At 38.2% G+C, this 19,229-nt stretch overlaps 2 protein-coding genes across 4 annotated transcripts in view; one reads left to right on the forward strand and one right to left on the reverse strand.

Annotated features, from left to right (window-relative positions):
* Positions 1-5,506, reverse strand: part of LOC135129687 (uncharacterized) — a 284,314-nt gene extending 278,808 nt beyond the window's left edge. Inside the window, exons 1-8 of one of the 2 annotated variants that reach the window (XM_064056933.1) lie at positions 5,323-5,506; positions 5,048-5,265; positions 4,684-5,000; positions 4,491-4,637; positions 4,307-4,433; positions 4,108-4,259; positions 4,005-4,060; positions 3,766-3,956 (exon numbers count right to left, since the gene is read on the reverse strand). In XM_064056933.1, coding sequence (XP_063913003.1) covers positions 3,766-3,956; positions 4,005-4,060; positions 4,108-4,259; positions 4,307-4,433; positions 4,491-4,637; positions 4,684-5,000; positions 5,048-5,245 — 1,188 coding nt within the window. In that variant the 5' untranslated portion in view covers positions 5,246-5,265; positions 5,323-5,506. Of the gene's footprint in view, positions 1-3,711; positions 3,957-4,004; positions 4,061-4,107; positions 4,260-4,306; positions 4,434-4,490; positions 4,638-4,683; positions 5,001-5,047; positions 5,266-5,322 lie in introns of those variants that run through there. The other variant, XM_064056932.1, reaches the window with a different exon arrangement.
* Positions 5,507-7,001: 1,495 nt separating this feature from the next.
* The window catches only part of Sol1, a 272,924-nt gene continuing 260,696 nt past the window's right edge, over positions 7,002-19,229 (forward strand). For both annotated transcript variants that reach the window (XM_064056934.1, XM_064056935.1), the window contains exon 1: positions 7,002-7,110. The gene's annotated coding sequence lies outside the window, so the exon portion shown is untranslated. The remainder of the gene's footprint in view (positions 7,111-19,229) is intronic.

The raw sequence follows: 19,229 nt of genomic DNA on the forward strand, positions 1-19,229 counted from the left end.
CGGCAAAATGACCGTCGAAATCGGTCAAGGACACACAGCAGGCAACGCACGGATCAAAATGGCGTTTGTTATTACCACGCGAAGTTCGGTGTAAACGCCCGAAAGTGTTTCAAACCCTGCACGTTTGTACAGCCGGAAAACTAGAGGCGCCGTCGGGTATCGAGGCGGTACACGACGACGCGCGCCATCATCGTCTCTTCGTCACGGATCCCAAATCCGGTATCAGGTACCTAGTTGATACCGGAGCAGAGGTCTCAGTCCTGCCGAAAACGTTTTCAGGTAAGGCTCAGTCACAGACACAAGATACACCCGCCCTATTTGCAGCGAACAACACACCCATCCGCACGTTCGGCCAGAAATTCATGGTGGTTGACTTGAAGCTACGCAGAACTTTTAAATGGGTTTTCATCCTCGCGGACGTCGAGAAACCAATAATAGGGGCCGATTTTCTCGAGTACTACCACCTCCTACCGGACCTGAGAAACCGGAAGCTGGTAGACCCCTTGACACATCTCTCTTCCCCTGGTTTCGTATTGGCCTGCTCCGTACCACGCATTACGACGGTGGCAAAAACCTCCAGCTACCACAACCTGCTGGCGGAATACCCGGAATTGACGAAAGCACCACGTCCGGGAAGTCAAATATCCAGCTCCGTAGTGCACCACATATACACAACAGGCCCTCCTGTAGCTGAAACACCACGCAGACTACCACCGGAGAAACTCAAGGCCGCCAAAGCTGAGATCCAGTACATGTTGGAGCAAGGGTGGTGTCGCCCCTCCAGCAGTCCATGGGCCAGCCCACTGCACCTCGTACAGAAGAAGAATCCTGGGGAATGGCGTCCTTGTGGGGATTATCGGAGGCTGAACGGGGTAACAATCCCAGACAGATACCCCATACCACACATCCAGGACTTCTCGGCCAGACTAGAGGGAAAAACGGTGTTCTCCACGATAGATTTGGTACGTGCTTACCACCAAATTCGAGTGGCCGACGAGGACATCCCAAAAACTGCAGTGTGTACGCCATTCGGTTTATTTGAGTTCACAGTGATGACTTTTGGCCTACGCAATGCCGCGCAAACTTTTCAAAGACACCTCAATAATGTGCTCAACGATTTAGACTTTTGTTTCGCATATATAGACGATATTTTAGTTTTTTCCGCGAACCCAGAGGAGCACGTGCGACATTTAAAAACGCTGTTTGAAAGACTGAAGCAACACCAAATCGTGGTTAATGCAGCAAAGTGCGTGTTCGGGGCAAGTGAAGTGGAGTACCTAGGATATAGCATTTCGACTCACGGGACCCGTCCAGCAACCGCGAAAGTGACGGCGATAAGTGATTTTCCTAAGCCGCAAACTGTGAAGGACTTGCGAAAGTTTCTCGGCATGATCAACTTTTATCGTCGCTTCGTCAAAAATGCCGCATCTATCCAAGCACCTCTACATGTGTATCTGCGAAATTCGAAAAAAAATGACAAGACGCCAATCAGCTGGACCAACGAGGCGGAAGAAGCATTCAGCCAGTGCAAGAGCGAGTTGTCCAATGCTGCGCTGCTAGCACACCCTTCCGAGAACGCCTCATTAAGATTGACCACCGATGCTTCGGATACAGCCATGGGGGCTGTGTTGGAGCAGGAGGTTAAAGGCGACTGGCAACCCCTGGGATTTTTCTCAAAAAAGTTGACCAACACCCAACGAAGGTACAGCACGTACGACCGCGAACTGCTCGCGATATACGAAGCCATCAAATTCTTTCGCTACATGGTAGAAGCGAGAGTCTTCACGGTTAGAACGGACCACAAGCCTTTGATTTACGTGTTCAAACAGAACTCAGAGAAAGCTTCCCCGAGGCAGCTACGCCAACTCGACTTCATCAGTCAGTTCACTACGGAGATAGAACACATACCGGGCGAAAACAACATGGTGGCGGACACATTATCCCGAATCAGCGAAGTTCACACGGCAGCGGTGATCGACCCAGACGAACTCGCCTCCGCCCAAGAACAAGACCTGGAGTTGAGAAACCTGCTGAACTCCAGTACCAGTTTGAAGCTACAGAATCTCACACCCATGAATTCGGATACGGCGATCTGGTGCGACACGGCCACAGGGAGAATTCGCCCCTACATACCCCTCCACTTACGAAAAAGGGTATTTGACATGGTACATTCCAAATCACACCCAGGCGGCAAAGCCACATTCAAGGCGGTACATAAAAGTTTCGTGTGGCCATACATGGAACGCAACATAAAAAAATGGGCGCGCGAATGCCTTCCTTGCCAGCGGTCAAAGGTGAGTAGGCACACTAGAACACCCCTAAAACATTTTGAACTTACAGAATGCCGATTCGAACATGTACACATGGACATCGTTGGGCCATTACCACCATCACAGGGACACCGGTACTGCCTCACGATGACAGACAGGTTCACCCGATGGCCAGAAGTAATTCCCATGACGGACATGACGGCGGAGACGGTGGCGAAAACCTTTTACGCAACCTGGGTTGCGCGGTTTGGTTGCCCCCACCGTATTACAACTGACCAAGGCCGGCAGTTCGAGGCCACACTGATGTCTGCCCTCACAGACCTTTTGGGCACTAAACGTTGCCGAACCACGCCATACCGACCACAGTGCAACGGGATGATCGAGAGGTGGCACAGAACGATCAAAGCCGCCATCATGTGCCACGAGACCAGTGACTGGTACGACATCCTCCCTACGGTGCTGTTAGGTTTAAGGACAACAATCAAGGACGACCTTCAGTGTTCCCCAGCCGAGCTGACTTACGGCACGCAACTACGAATCCCGGGGGAATTTTTCTTCGCAAACGACGAGCCAGAAGTCGACCCCAGCAATTTCGTCGACAAGTTGAGGCTCCACATGCGCAACGTCCGACCAAGACCAGCAACCCACCATGGCCACCACAAGACTTTTGTCCACCCAGAGCTGTCTGACTGTTCCCACATCTTCCTCAGAGATGACTCAGTCAGGAAGCCACTACAACCACCATACACCGGACCACACCACGTATTACGACGTACAGACAAGGTGATAGTGATAAGCAAGAATGGAAGAGAAACCACAGTGAGCCTGGACCGAGTAAAACCGGCTTTCATATCGGCAGAGTCCTGCACTCCGCCTCATGTACAGCCCCCAACGCAACAGGTCCCGACAACACCTGCGTCGACGAGCACCACTACAAGGTCAGGAAGAACAGCCAGGCCACCAGTGAAATTCCGCGACTACGAAACGTAGTCACTGGGAGGGGACTACTGTGGCCGCCTGGAAGTAGGCAACCAGTTATACATACATAATGCAGCCACCGGATTGGCAGTCACCACGCAAGCCCAAAGAGGAAACGCCACGGTGGAAACGTAAAACAGACTCTCTTCTTCTCCGACCACTCACCGTGTACAGACGTCCTCCTCTCTTCAAGACCTCCACGTGGACATACACATACAACCTTGGGCCTTGTTATCATTTTTGTAGTTGGTATTGTAAATAAACCTGTACTAAAACCGTTTCCGTTAGTAATTCGACGACAACAATTACACTTGTTTCAGAACAAGAAATCATTACGTCATCAACAAAAATATGCTTCTGTGATATTACCTCACCCCTGTAATATGTGTTGCCTAACAGCTAAATTCGCAACCACTCGATAGTCGATCTCAATACTAAGACAGGAAGGATAAATTCAAACAAAAAAGCAGCTTGGCATTTATTGAACACAAAAAACTCATCGAGGCCGGTCCCACACTCACTCCTGCTTACTCTTCCCGTTAATATTAAAAGCGATTTTACCATCCACAATTTGAGAATCTACATCGTCATACGTTTCAAACATAATCCCGTTTTCGTCTTTCTCCCTATTTTCGTCATTCAGCGACTGTTTCGTTTCATCGATACTTTTCCGCCGTTCCTTAATCTTCCTCTTCATCGCCACCATACCTGAAACTCCACTTCAGAAAAATAAACCCCACAAAAGTGATAACGCACATTTCAAAGTCTGAAACACCATATTTCTATTCTTTGGTCTTTTAGCCGCCATACCCCTACAAAGCCAAAGTTCATTAAAGCGTAAAAATAACAACAACATTACTTCTCTTGTCTTTCTTTCATTTCTTTTTGTAGACGTAAGAAAGTATAGGTTGCGTCACTCCTCGGCGGGAAAAGCGAGCACTCGAAGATGTCTTTGCCGCATTGTTCGGAAGCGGTGTGGTTCATCCAGTGACACAAAGCTTTGAAGCAAACCTTGAAGAGAAGTGTGAGACAATGGGAAAAAAGTGGGTGGAACGTACAGATGAGTAGGTTTCGAAAAGTAGCCACACGAGTAAAACTGAAAGCAAGATGGCGACGGACGTCGAGTTTCCTTTGATTAATGGATAGCCGAAGAGCACCGGAATCACGATTGCGTAGTTAACCACACTACAATTAACACGAATTTTAATAATAATACCGAGAAATCGGGATATTGTTGCTTACAAAACCAAAATACTGAGCGCGAAATTTCCGCCAATCACACGATCTCTGCTTTTACTCCGCTCCAATAAGGCCGTGCAACGTGTCAACTCTAGCATAATATGAGTCACACAAATCACGATATTCAACCTAAAGCTTCCTTCCACAAATCTAGAAAGCATGGTTGAATTTAAACCCCACAACAACACACATTTACCTGAAGAAATACGAAAAACACAAAAATAAAAACAAACTTAAGTAACTCAAAAAGAGCGTCGCGTCTTCGTACTTAACCCCCTCCCAGAAGGCGCTGTGTAAATAAAACGTCAACATCATAATAAATCCTAAAATTAAATGACCAGAAGGTAAATTTGTACTATCGAAGGGTTCCTTCATTTTGATTATTTGCAGCTGGTTTCGGAACAACGTCGCGAGACAGTAAATACAGGCCGTTACGTAAAAACCTAGGTACCACAGGGACTTTTGTAGGCGAGTACGGACGTACTTTTGACACTTCATTTTTCGAAGCAAACCCTGGAACAACTTAGTTTAATAAAATCACTATTTATGCGGACACATACGTTGAGCACTGAGTCGAAAATGGCGTGCAGAAGAAACCACCCCAGAAACATCCAAGTGGCTCCATTACATAGAGTATTATTGTAGTAATTTCCTATATACTTATCCAAAAGCCCCGGTATAAACGTGACTTCAGTTTTGAGAAAAAAACCAAAGAAGGATTGCATTAGGGTCAAATTGGTGATCGAAGGGAGCGACATTGCACTTGGATTACGTTGTTCTGAAAAAAAATTGCACACAAAAAATTTAACTGTCGACTAAAATAAGAATGACATACTTTTAGGTGCGATGTATGAAAGACGCACATGTGATTACTGGAAGACTGATTTGAGGCATTTTTTCGGTTGGTTTATGTTGTGTGCTTGTCTCTATGGGTTAAATATTTACGTAAATGGGGAACTTCTTGTGGGGGCTCGATTTTTTTGGTGACATCGCAGGACACTGTACCTGTCAATCTGCGGTTCGGTGTGTTTCTCATAGGTGGCGTGCAAGTCACTAAATTTAATATAACTGGGAGTTATGCAACCACGCATTCATTTGATTTAATCTACTATAGTAATTTTTTGTGTTCCAAAAAATTGATAACGTCGTCTAAAATTATTTCATTTAGAAAACGAAAGCTTAATTAAGCTGTTATAATAAAACTCGTAGAATCTATAGTATTCTTCGTCCTTTTATTTCAAACGGATTAAAGGGAATTGGGTTCCTTTACGCCCGAACAAGTGTGTTCAAATTCTGATTGTCTGTCCAAAATTAATTTTGTTGAGAGTAATTGGATAGCGCTACAACTCCAACTCCAAGCGGGTGGATCAGAGTACGCAAGTTTTTTCGGTACACTTTATTAATCTAAAAAAATCTTCACTTCTGCCGGAATTTTAATGCGTTAAATTACGATGAAATTGAATTCATTTACTTTCCGGGCACCAACTGAATTTTTCCCCACTTAACATATTGCTCTCCGGAAAATTTCCGCATGTGTGAGCTTGCTGGTAAACAGTCCGTCGAAAAAATTACAAGTACAGTTAGCGCTTATTTTTATAATTTGTTATTGTGGCTATCACGTCCAGATTATGTAGTTTCGTTCGAAACAAACAGCGAAATAAAAATCAGAATTGCCGTCAGTCTCGTAAAAGTTTATTGTCGTTGAGAAAGTTTCATCAGAGGATAATACAGTGATGGCAAGGATACTAAGAGAAGCTGAAATAATTCGGTATGCTTATGTCTGAACGAAATTATTTCTTATTCCGAGGAAATTTCCGGCGCGTTTGGAGCACGAGCATGTGTTCCTGCGACCTAGTTGTCGTTAAATTTTGAAATATTTCGTGTCGTTTAGATATAAAGTGAATAGCAAGGGTTCGAAAATTGCACCTTGTTGAATAAAAATATCTACCAAAATTGGACAGAGAGTAAAATAATAAACAAACTTTCAAACGACTTTTTTTAGTTTAAAATAAATTTCCCTCTAGAAGCATTAATTATAGAAAAATAAAGGGCGAATAAAATTACCAGTTTAAAACACGTTCGTTTCTCGTTAAAGTGGAAAATGTTAATTTAATCCATCTGCTTTAATTATTCACACCAACAGATCTACGTTTTTCTATATACAGATAAAGCCATGAATGAAACAAGTAATTTTCAAGTTCAACTGTAGTTCCAGTATAGTTTAAAACGACACAAGTGGAGTATGGTGGATGCGCCGGGATAGCACGTAGATTTTCGTCCAAATAAACTACCACAAGTCGCCACTTCGCCACGTACCAGCACGTAACACCCCTCACTCGATCCCAGTCAAGGTAGCAAATCCCAATTATGGGACTTTCGTCTATTTAGACGCACGACGAAAACATTTGTTTGTCTTCTAGGAGGTCGAGCGTGCGCCCGTTTATGAGTTAGATGGGTTTCGACCACAAGTGAGAGCGTCGCGACGCCTACTTCAGTTTGCCGGTGAACGCGAGCTCGATCACTGTCCCAGTGTTCGAGGTGTACGTTTTTACGTGTAAACACGTACAAATCTCTGTGTTTACTCGAGGATTACCACACTTGTGTGAATAATTTGATTCACATTGTAAGTGTTTCAGACCGCATTGTTCACATAATGTCGCTAATTTCGTAGTGGCGCCAGATTCTGATTTTTGTAGAAAAAAAATTATATGTAGGTGGTGTCATTAGAATTCCGCGGTGAGGTAAATGTGATTGGAGGTGGATGAACGCGGTTTAATAAAATATGAGAGACACGATTTGGGATTTATTGTTTGTTGATTGTGGACTTGTGGAGGTTAACCATTTTGTAATAATTAGTACTAAGTTTACTGAAAGCAATTAACTTTTGCATATAAGGTGCAATTCAGCACCCTCGCTAGATTAAAGTCGTGACATTCTCGTTGTCTTTTTGTGTAGAAAGACATTTCAGAGTGTTCTTGAGTGTTAAAGGTTAAATGCTTTAAAATGTCGGGACAAACTTTGAAGCAAAGTGGATTTACATTGACTATTCATTCCATATTTAATTATCCAGACTTCGCAGTTAGTACGGTTTATGCGAAACTGTCTTGTTGAAATACCGGCTAAGTGTATTACTGGTTGCTTTTTAAAAGTGACAACTGATAAATGTCGGCTATGTTTTTATCGACAATAAAAGCAATGTGTTCTCTAATCTGTCCAGCGTTCCATTTTTGCATCCGACCTGGGTTATTATTTGGCTCTATAAAGTTCCAAGCGGTTTAAAATGTCGCAGAAAATTTTTACCCATTTTTATCTTCAGCGACATAATGTTCGATACAAAACACGTAGACGACAATTTGTATGTTTGTGTTTCGAATATTTCAATATTTTAATAAACATCTGTCTGTTAAATTTACAAACAAATTTTGTTTTGACGTTTTCATATTACATAGCACAAATTCAATAAAAATAAAACACGTTTTTTGCTGATGTGTTTCTGCTTCATTATGAAACGAATCGCTCGCTAATTTAAAAATAAAAATACATTAATGTTGTTGTTTTAAATTGTAACAGGGAAATTGCGATCCATTAGCAATGTTCCCTAATTTTATTCCGAAATGTTGCGCCCCCGGCCGTAGTTAATTAGGTAGATGAAATGTATACTTTGTTTATAATTTTTTTCAAAAATGTTTCGTTATTAACTTGCCGGCAATTAAACACGGAGCCAAATTATTTATTAACAATTAATTATGTGTGCGGTCCTTAAGTTCACTTTGTTGAGATAATAAAGAGTTCAGCGAAATGTTTCATTAAGAGCTGAAATTTTGCTGGGTTGGAATTAGAGGTTAACCGATGTGGTTGGTGCTTTACAAGCGACAGTTTATTAGCGGTGCCCACTTCCTCCAATGCACTGAATTACTATTTTGCAACTATTACCAAACAAGGAAACGCAACCCGGAAGTAAATTTCTGGAATAAATTGCTGCAGCTTTCTACACCCACACGAGATTAAAGCCCGACGATTTTTTGTTTTCGCAGTGATTTCACTCTGTATATTTTATGCGCAACTTCCAACATTAAGTAAAATTGTTCTGCAAGAACGTTGTTGTACAATTGTGCAACAGAATAATTTATGTTTTAAGTTTTAACCAACTCTTAGTATAAGAGAAATGTTGACAAGACGGCAAATTTTGTGATGTTTAAAGACAACGAAAGTAATATGTTTTCAGATGGTATGCATTATTGCTATATGCCATTTCTGTATCCGACTTCAGTTATTATTGGCCTCTATAAAGTTTGCTTCCATGAGCTTTAAAACATTCGAGGAAATTTATGTCTTCACTCAGCTTTTACGACAGAATATTTAATACGATATAAGTAGAAGACATTTTTTTTTGCCCAAATTTGCATAAAAAATGAAAACATTATTTATGAATGAGGGAATAATAAACTTGCTGTTGACGTTGAAGTTCCCGTTGCATTTGCTGCTACCGCTGACGTTACCTATTTAAAAGGGTTGTAGAAGAAAAGTGGACATCTTAGATATGTTTTAAGTTTCTTGTTGTCGAAATAAGTGTACACATCTTAAAAAACAGGGAAAATGTAGCCCCGCCCACCCACCCTATCTCAATTGTGATGATTTTTTGTATTCGGCGTGAGCCAAGAGGGCGGAGCTTAACAGCAAAATACTTATTTCTCTACGAGAAATTAGAAACATGTTTTTGAGGATCGTGTTGTTCAAAGAATACTATGCCATATTAAGACAAAAATAAACCCGATCTCAATTCTCAATTGTGACGAGTTTTTCATTCGCTGTGAGATTAAGGAGTGGGGCTTAATTGCAAGATCCATATTTGTTTACAAGAATTTACCATTTTAAACATGTTTTAAGTTTCTTGTTCTGAAAAGACGGCAAAATATAAGCCCCGCCCACCCGCCCTATCTCAATTCTGATGATTTTTTTTAGTCGTCGAGAGTCAAAGCAGCGGAATTTAATTGCAAAGTATTTATTATTTCTCTAGAAGAAATTACTATGTAAGACATATTTTTGAGTATCGTGTTATTCAAAGAATACTCTGTACATTAAGAAAAAATTAAATCCAAAATCCATATTTCCTTACACAAATTTAGCATGTTTTAAGTCTGTAAGAATAAAAAAAATCACCACAATTGAGACGGGGTGGGTGGGCGGGCTGTATATTTTGCCTTTTTTTCTTAATATACATAGAATTCTTTGAATAACACGATACACAAATACATGTTTTTAATTCCTTTTAAAGAAATATGTATTTGCAGTTAAGCTCCACCCCCTTAATTCAAAGCGAATAAAAAAAGATCTTCGCAATTGAGATAGGGCGGGTGGGCGGGCTTACATTTTGTCTTTTTGTTTTAATATGTGTGCACTTTTTTCACAATATGAAACTTAAAACATGTTTAAAATGGAAAATTTGTATGAAGTGATTTATCATTTTAAGCATGTTTTAAATTTTTTGTGGGAAAAGATGGCTACCTATATTAAGAAAAAAAAGCAAAATATAAGCCCCGCTCACCCGTCCTATCTCAATTCTGACGATTTTTTTTATTCGTCGTAAGCCGAGGGGCGGTGCTTAATTGTAAAATCCTTGTTTTTCTACGAGAAATTGCCGTGTGAAATGTGTTCTTAAGAAATCGTGTTATACAAAGGAAACTAAATGTATTAATTAAAAAAGAAAACCAAAGGAGAAGCCCCACCCATCCATTTCGATCTCACTCGGGATGAATTTTTCATTCGTTGATAGGCCGGGGGGCGGAGCGTAATTTCAAAATCGATATTTTCCTTTACAAATTTGCCATTTTAAACATATTTTAAGTTTCTTGTTGCGGAAAGATGATTACACATGTTAAGAAAACGAAGCGAAATATAAGCCCCGCCCACCCGCCCTATCTCATTTGTGATGATTTTTTTTTAATCGTCGTGAGCCAAGGGGGCGGAGCTTAACTGCAGAATCCTTATTTTTCTACAAGATATTAGAAACATGTTTTTGAGTATCGTGTTATTCAAAGAATACTATGTATATTAAGACAAAAATAAAGACAAATATTAGGCCCCACCCATACCCGCCTCGATCTCAATTCTCAATTGTGATGAATTTTTCATTCGTTGTCAGATCGAGGGGCGGTGCTTAATTGCAAATAGAAAATTTGCAAAATCTGATAACTGAAACATCCAAAAATTGGAAAATCAAAAAACTGAAAAAATGAAAAATGAAAAATTGAAAAATTGCAAATCGAAAAATTGAAAAATCCAAAAAGAGAGAAAATAAAAATTGAAAACTGGAGAAATTCTTTCTTCAGAGCCAATAAGAATGAATGATGAAAACGGAATAAGGATGGGTGGGAGGGGCTTCTTTTTACTTTGTTTTAAATCAGATTCTATCGCTTGTTAATCGAATTCAATTCACATTTTACAGTAATTAAAATAAGTCAGTGAAATGGAGACAAGAGGTGGGCGGAGCTGAGTTTAGTTTTTTCTAAAGAGTTTTATAAACAAGCAGTAGCCCCGCCCACCGACCCCCTCTTTATTCCAGTGACTACTCTTAATATCATTCAGCCTTATCTTGACAAGTATTAGCCCCGCCCACCCACCCTCTATTTTATTAGAGGATATGTGATTTGCTAAAATTAGTCTTCAGAAAAATTGGAAAATTAAAAAATGAAAACTCGAACCATTTTTGATTTTCCAGTTTTCGATTTTCCAATTTTTGGATGTTTCAGTTTTTAATTTCTTTTGGTTCTTTCAATGTTTCGTTTTTTCACTTCTTTTCGATTTCCAATTTTTTTGTCAGTACTTGCTAAGATAAGACTCACTTTAGCAGATAACGTACCCTTTAAGAAAATAGAGGGTGGAGACAAGAGGTGGGCGGAGCTGAGTTTAGGTTTTTCTAAAGAGTTTTATACGCAAGGATTAACTCCGCCCACCGACTGCCTCTTTATTCCAACGACTACTCTTAATATTATTCAATCTTATCTTGACAAGTACTAGCCCCGCCCACCCACCTTCTATTTTCTTAGAGGATATGTGATTTGCTAAAATTAGTCTTCAGAAAAACTTGGAAAATTAAAAAATGAAAACTCGAAACATTTTTGATTTTTCAGTTTTCGATTTTCCAATTTTTGGATGTTTCAGTTTTTAGATTTAGCAATTTTACTATTTGCAATTTCTATAGTTTTCAATTTTTAATTTCTTTTGGTTCTTTCAATGTTTCGTTTTTTCACTTCTTTTCGATTTTCAATTTTTTTTTTGTCAGTACTTGCCAAGATAAGACTGACTTTTGCAGATAATGTACCCTTTAAGAAAATATAGGGTGGGTGGGCGGGGCTAGTACTTGTTAAGATAAAACTGATTTTGGCAAATCACATACCCTCTAAGTAAATAGAGTCGCATTTCTAAGAAATGAGAAAACAAAAAACAGATGAAAACTTGCAAATCAAAAAATTGAAGAAACGAAAAATTAAAAAAATTAAAAATTGAAAAGTCGAGAAAGTGCAAATAGAAAAGCTCCAAAATCTGATAACTGAAACATCCAAAAATTGGAAAATCGAAAAACTGAACATTTTAAAAATAAAAAATTGAAAAATTGCAAATCGAAAAATTGAAAAATCCAAAAACTGAGAAATTAAAAATTGAAAACTGGTAAATTCTTTGTTCAGAGCCAATGAGAAGGAATGTTGAAAACGGAATAAGGAAGGGTGGGAGGGGTCCCTTTTTACTTTGTTTTAAATCTTAGATTCTAGCACTTTGTCTCCATTTCACTGACTTATTTTATATATTTAAAATAGAATTCAATTTACATTTTACAGTAAATAAAATAAGTCAGTGAAATGGAGACAAGAAGTGGGCGGAGCTGAGTTTAGGTTTTTCTAAAGAGTTTTATAAGCAAGCATTAACCCCGCCCACCGACTACCTCTTTATTCCGACGACTACTCTTAATATTATTCAATCTTATCTTGACAAGTACTAGCCCCTCCCACCCACCCTCTATTTGCCGAGAGGGTATGTGATTTGCCAAAATTAGTTTTATCTTAACATGAACCAAGGGGCTGGAGCATAACTGCAGAATCCTTATTTTCCTACAAGAAATTAGAAACATGTTTTTGAGTATCGTGTTATTCAAAGAATACTGTGTATATTAAAAAAAAAATGAAGATAAATATTAGGCTCCACCCATACCCGCCCTGATCTCAATTCTCAATTGTGATGAATTTTTCTTTAGTTGTTAGATCGAGGGGCGGTGCTTAATTCGGAGTTCCATATTTGTCTACAAGAATTTACCATTTTAAACATGTTTTAGGTTTGTAAGAATAAAAAAAATCATCAGAATTGAGATGGGGTGTGTGGGTGGGGTTTATATTTTGCCCTTTTTTTCTTGATATACATAGTATCCTTTGAACAACACGATACTCAAAAACGTGTTTTTAGTTTCGTTTAAAGAAATAAGTATTTTGCAGTTAAGTTCCAGCCCTTTGGTTCAAGGCGAATAAAAAAAGGTCATCACAATTAAGATAGGGTGGGTGGGCGGGCTTACATTTGGTCTTTTTGTCACAATATGTGTACACTTTTTTCACCACATGCAACTTAAATCTTGTTTAAAATGGAAACTTTGTATGAGGAAATATCGATTTTGTAAAAGTGTACCATTTTAACCATGTTTTAAATTTCTTTTTCAAAAAGATGACTACGTTTATTAAGAAAAAAGAGCAAAATATAAGCCCCGCCCACCCGCCCTATCTCAATTCTGATGATTTTTTTATTCGTCGTGAGCCAAGGGGGCGGAGATTAATTGCAAAACCCTTATTTCCGTACAAGAAATAAAAAACATGTTCTTGAGTATCGTGTTGTTGAAAAAATACTGTGTACATTAAGAAAAAAATTAACCAAAAATTAAGTCCCACCCATATCCATCCCAAGCTCAATTGTGATGAACTTTTCATTCGTTGACAGACCGAGAGGGGGGAGCCTATTGTAAAATCTATACTTTCCTACAAAAATTTAAGATTTTAGACATGTTTTAAGTTTCGTGTTATTCAAAGAATACTGTGTATATTAAAAAAAAATGAAGATAAATATTAGGCCCCACCCATACCCACCCTGATCTCAATTCTCAATTGTGATGAATTTTTATTCGTTGTCAGATCGAGGGGCGGTGCTTAATTCGAAGATCCATATTTGTCTACAAGAATTTACCATTTTAAACATGTTTTGGCTTTGTAAGAATAAAAAAGATCATCACAATGGGGATGAGGTGGGTGGGTGGGGTTTATATTTTGCCTTTTTTTCTTAATATACATAGTATTATTTGAACAACACGATATTCAAAAACATACTTTTAGTTTCGTTTAAAGAAATAAGTATTTTGCAGTTAACCTCCAGCCTCTTGGTTCACGGCGAATAAAAAAAGATCATCAGAATTAAAATAGGGTGGGTGGGCGGGCTTACGTTTGGTCTTTTTGTTTTAATATGTATACACATTTTTCATCACATGAAACTTAAATCATGTTTAAAATGGAAACTTTGTATGAGGAAATAGCGATTTTGTAAAAGTGTACCATTTTAACCATGTTTTAAATTTCTTGTTCAAAAAGATGACTACGTTTATTAAGAAAAAAGAGCAAAATATAAGCGCCGCCCACCCGCCCTATCTCAATTCTGATGATTTTTTTTATTCGTCGTAATCCGAGGGGCGGAGCTCAATTGTAAAATCCTTATTTTTCTACGAAAAATCACCATGGGGAATATGTTCTTAAGCAATCGTGTTATACAAAGAAAATTAAATGTGTTAATTAAAAAATAAATCCAAAAGAGAAGTCCCACCCATCCGTCTCGATTTCAATCGTGACGAATTTTTCATTCGTTGTCAGACCGAGAGGCGGAGCGTAATTGCAAAATCGATATTTCCCTATACATATTTACCATTTTAAACATGTTTTAAGTTTCTTATTTCGAAAGGATGGCTACACATGTTAAGAAACAAAAGCGAAATATAAGCCCCGCCCACCCGCCCTATCTCAATTCTGATGATTTTTTTATTCGTCGTGAGCCAAGGGGGCGGAGATTAATTGCAAAATCCTTATTTCCGTACAAGAAATAAAAAACATGTTCTTGAGTATCGTGTTGTTGAAAGAATACTGTTTATATTAAGAAAAAAATTAACCAAAAATTAAGTCCCACCCATATTCATCCCAACCTCAATTGAGATGAATTTTCCATTCGTTGACAGATCGAGGGGGGAGCGTAATTTCAAAATCGATACTTTCCTACCAAAATTTACGATTTTAGACATGTTTTAAGCTTCTTGTTGTCGAAATAAGACTACACATATTCAGAAGAAAAAAGAGAAATATAGCCCACCCTCTGTTCTCCTAGATGGTATGTGATTTGCTAAAATCAGTTTTATCTGAGCAAGTACTAACAAACAAATTTAAAAGTTGAAAAATTGGAAATCGAAAAATTGAAGGAACGAAGAATTTTAAAAATTAAAAATTGAAAAGTCGAGAAATTGCAAATAGAAAAATTGCAAAATCTGAAAACTGACACATCCAAAAATTGGAAAACCGAACTGAAAAATTTAAAAATCCAAAAAGTGAGAAAATAAAAATTGAAAACTGGAGAAATTCTTTCTTCAGAGCCAATAAGAATGAATGATGAAAACGGAATAAGGATGGGTGGGAGGGGCTTCCTTTTACTTTGTTTTAAATCAGATTCTATTGCTCGTTAAAATCGAATTCAATTCACATTTTACAGTAATTAAAATAAGTCAGTGAAATGGAGACAAGAGGTGGGCGGAGCTGAGTTTAGTTTTTTCTAAAGAGTTTTATAAACAAGCAGTAGCTCCGCCCACCGACCCCCTCTTTATTCCAGTGACTACTCTTAACATTATTCAGTCTTAACTTGGCAAGTACTAGCCCCGCCCACCCACCCTCTATTTTCTTAGAGGATATGTGATTTGTTAAAATTAGTCTTCAGAAAAACTGAAATATTAAAAAATGAAAACTCGAACCATTTTTGATTTTTCAGTTTTCGATTTTCCAATTTTTGGATGTTTCAGTTTTTAATTTCTTTTGTTTTTTCAATGCTTCGTTTTCTCACTTCTTTTCGATTTCCATTTTTTTTTGTCAGTACTTGCTAAGATAAGACTCACTTTAGCAGCTCATGTACCCTTTAAGAAAATAGAGGGTGGGTGGGCGGGGCTAGTATTCTTCCTAAGATACGACTGATTTTGGCAGATAATACAGCCTTTAAGAAGATAGATAGCGGGCGGGCGGGCCTAGAACATGCTAAGATAAAACTAAATTTGGCAAATCACATACCCTCTAAGAAAATAGAGTCGCATTTCTAAAAAATGAAGAAACTTTAAAAAAAGATGAAAACTTGCAAATCGAAAAATTGAAGAAACGAAAAATTTAAAAAATTAAAAATTGAAAAGTCGAGAAATTGCAAATAGAAAAACTGCAAAATCTGAAAACTGAAACATCCAGAAATTGGAAAATCGAAAAACTGAAAATTTGAAAAATGAAAAATTGAAAAATTGCAAATCGAAAAATTGAAAAATCCAAAAACTGAGAAATTAAATTGAAAACTGGTAAATTCTTTCTTCAGAGGCAATGAGAAGGAATGTTGAAAACGGAATAAGGGTGGGTGGGAGGGGTCCCTTTTTACTTTGTTTTAAATTTTAGATTCTAGCACTTGTTAAAATAGAATTCAATTCACATTTTACAGTAAATAAAATAAGTGAAATGGAGACAAGAGGTGGGCGGAGCTGAGTTTAGGTTTTTTAAAGAGTTTTATAAGCAAGCATTAACCCCGCCCACCGACTACCTCTTTATTCCAACGACTACTCCTAATATTATTCAATCTTATCTTGACAAGCACTAGCCCCGCCCACCCACCCTCTATTTGAGGAGAGGGTATGTGATTTTCCAAAATTAGTTTTATCTTAACATGAACCAAGGGGCTGGAGCATAACTGCAGAGTCCTTATTTTTCTACAAGAAATTAGAAACATGTTTTTGAGTATCGTGTTATTCAAAGAATACTGTGTATATTAAAAAAAAAATGAAGATAAATATTAGGCCCCACCCATACCCGCCCAGGTCTCAATTCTCAATTGTGATGAATTTTTATTCGTTATCAGATCGAGGGGCGGTGCTTAATTCGAAGATCCATATTTGTCTACAAGAATTTACCATTTTAAACATGTTTTAGGTTTGTAAGAATAAAAAAAATCATCACAATTTAGACGGGGTGGGTGGGCGGGGTTTATAATTTGCTTTTTTTTTCTTAATATACATAGTATCCTTTGAACAACACGATATTCAAAAACATGTTTTTAGTTTCGTTTAAATAAATAAGTATTTTGCAGTTAAGCTCCAGCCCCTTGGTTCACGGCGAATAGAAAAAGATCATCACAATTAACATAGGGTGGGTGGGCGGGCTTAAATTTGGTCTCTTTTTTTTAATATGTGTACACTTTTTTCACTACATGAAACTTAAATCATGTTTAAAATGGAAACTTTGTATGAGGAAATATCGATTTTGTGAAAGTGTACCATTTTAACCATGTTTTAAATTCCTTGTTTAAAAAGATGACTAGGTTTATTAAGAAAAAAGAGCAAAATATAAGCCCCGCCCACCCGCCCCATCTCAATTCTGATGATTTTTTTATTCGTCGTAATCCGAGGGGCGGAGCTCAATTGTAAAATCCTTATTTTTCTACGAGAAATTACCATGGGGAATATGTTCTTAAGTAATCGTGTTATACAAAGAGAATTAACTCTATTAATTAAAAAAGAGAAGCCCCACCCATCCGTCTCGATTTCAATCGTGATGAATTTTTCATTCGTTGTTAGACCGAGGGGCGGAGCGTAATTGCAAAATCGTTATTTTCCTTTACAAATTTACCATTTTAAACATGTTTTTAGTTTCTTGTTGCGAAAAGATGACTACACATGTTAAGAAAAAAAAAGACAAAATCTGTGTTAAAAGTCGTTTGAGACTTCAGCGTTAAAATTTAAACGCTTTATAGTGTCGAGAAAAATGAATTTAGTTGCACATTTTAAATTTAATTCCCAACATTTCGTATTTATAATGGATGACGTGCACTGTGAAGGCATTTAAATTAAAATGGAAATGCAAAATTACCAGTCGTGATTATTTATTTTTTGTCACAAATTTCAGACCTAAAACGTGACATTACGTTTTTTCATTGTTTATCGAGATTTTTTGTCAAAATTAACGGCAGTGACCGCAATCTAGCTTCTACGTGCGTCTACGCACTCTGAATATTATTTTCATCTATAAACTTTGCCTTTATGCGTTTTAAAATATCCCGGAAAATTTATAACCTACACTCATCTTTACGACATAACGTCCACCACAAAACAAGTAGCTTGTAAATTTGACCTTCCTTCCACGTTTTACGTTGTTAAATATTTCAAGCCTGATACAAGAAAACTATAATTGGCAAAAGTAGGACCACGGCGTTAATATTACATTAAACGCCAGCTGACAAAGTTAATCTGACAGATGGATGCTGAATTAGTCATTAATTTCCTAAGCGACGAGACATTAACTCCTATTTTGTATTAAATGCTTTGTTAATTGAAGCCGTTAATATTTAAAATCGTCTCATCACCCTCTGAAATTATGTAACATTCAAGTGAATCATTCATCGGTTAATGGCGGTAAAATGCAGAAACGTCAAATTCGCGTATTTGCTAGAGTAGTAGTAGTAGTGGAACTGACATCACGAATGGGTTGCTACAAAATACAGTATGACAACAGCTTATGGACGAGCTTTACGTCCCACCGTTTGACCATTTTCTGTGAAATTTGCCAACAACGGAAGCAATGTGTGTTCTCCAGATGCTCCCATACACCACTGCGATACTCCATTCTCTGCATCCGACCCCGGTTATTATTTGGATCTATAAAGTTTGCTTTAGTGCGTTTTAAAATACCGGGGGAAATTTATATCCTCCACTCAGCACACCTTACGACAGAATGTTTATTACGAAACAAAGCGGTCACAAATTTGATCTACGTACTTGTCCGCGTTTCATATTTTTTATGTTTAAAGAGGATGTTTCGGGCTTTATTTAAACAAGGCGACATTTGTACCACATATGCGAATCAGTCAAGCTGAAATTTATTGCTAAATTGTTGCGGAATGAAGCGATTTATATTGTTTTTGGGTTTTTAAATTTGTACGGAAGCGGGGTTAAATCTCAATCCATTAGTGTCGTTCAATAATTTTGGGCCGAAATGGCTCCGGATGTAAATTATCAGGTGCGTCTGGAATTAATATTGTTCGAAATTTTTGGAGGCTGGGGGTCGATTTCGGGTCCGAAGGGAGATTGGTGTATTTTATTGGTGCAGGGGCAGGTCAGTATTGTAGATTTTGTCCGGGAGAGAATTTCAGGGGTTGTTTTTGTGTTTTCACCAGGCTAAATTTTTATGACGCGTTTGTGGGGATTTGGACGGAATTATTGACGACTGGAAACTGATCCGGGCGGGTTAGCCCTTGATCAAAAGATAGGGGTTGTGAGTGAGAGAATTACAATGTTTACAAAGTGGCTTTCTCATTTTCTCTTCATACTTTACTACTCTTTATTCACTCCTTCTTGTTTTTTCTTTCCTATACTCCCACTTCTCCCAATTGATCGATTGTTCTCTTTCTTGTGCTTCCCCGTCTATTCGTTGGTCATTCATT

Source organism: Zophobas morio, unplaced genomic scaffold, assembly GCF_036711695.1.
Source record: "Zophobas morio isolate AGI-343-1 ecotype UQ-CSIRO unplaced genomic scaffold, CSIRO_AGI_Zmor_V1 ptg000016l, whole genome shotgun sequence".
Classification (NCBI taxonomy): domain Eukaryota; kingdom Metazoa; phylum Arthropoda; class Insecta; order Coleoptera; family Tenebrionidae; genus Zophobas; species Zophobas morio.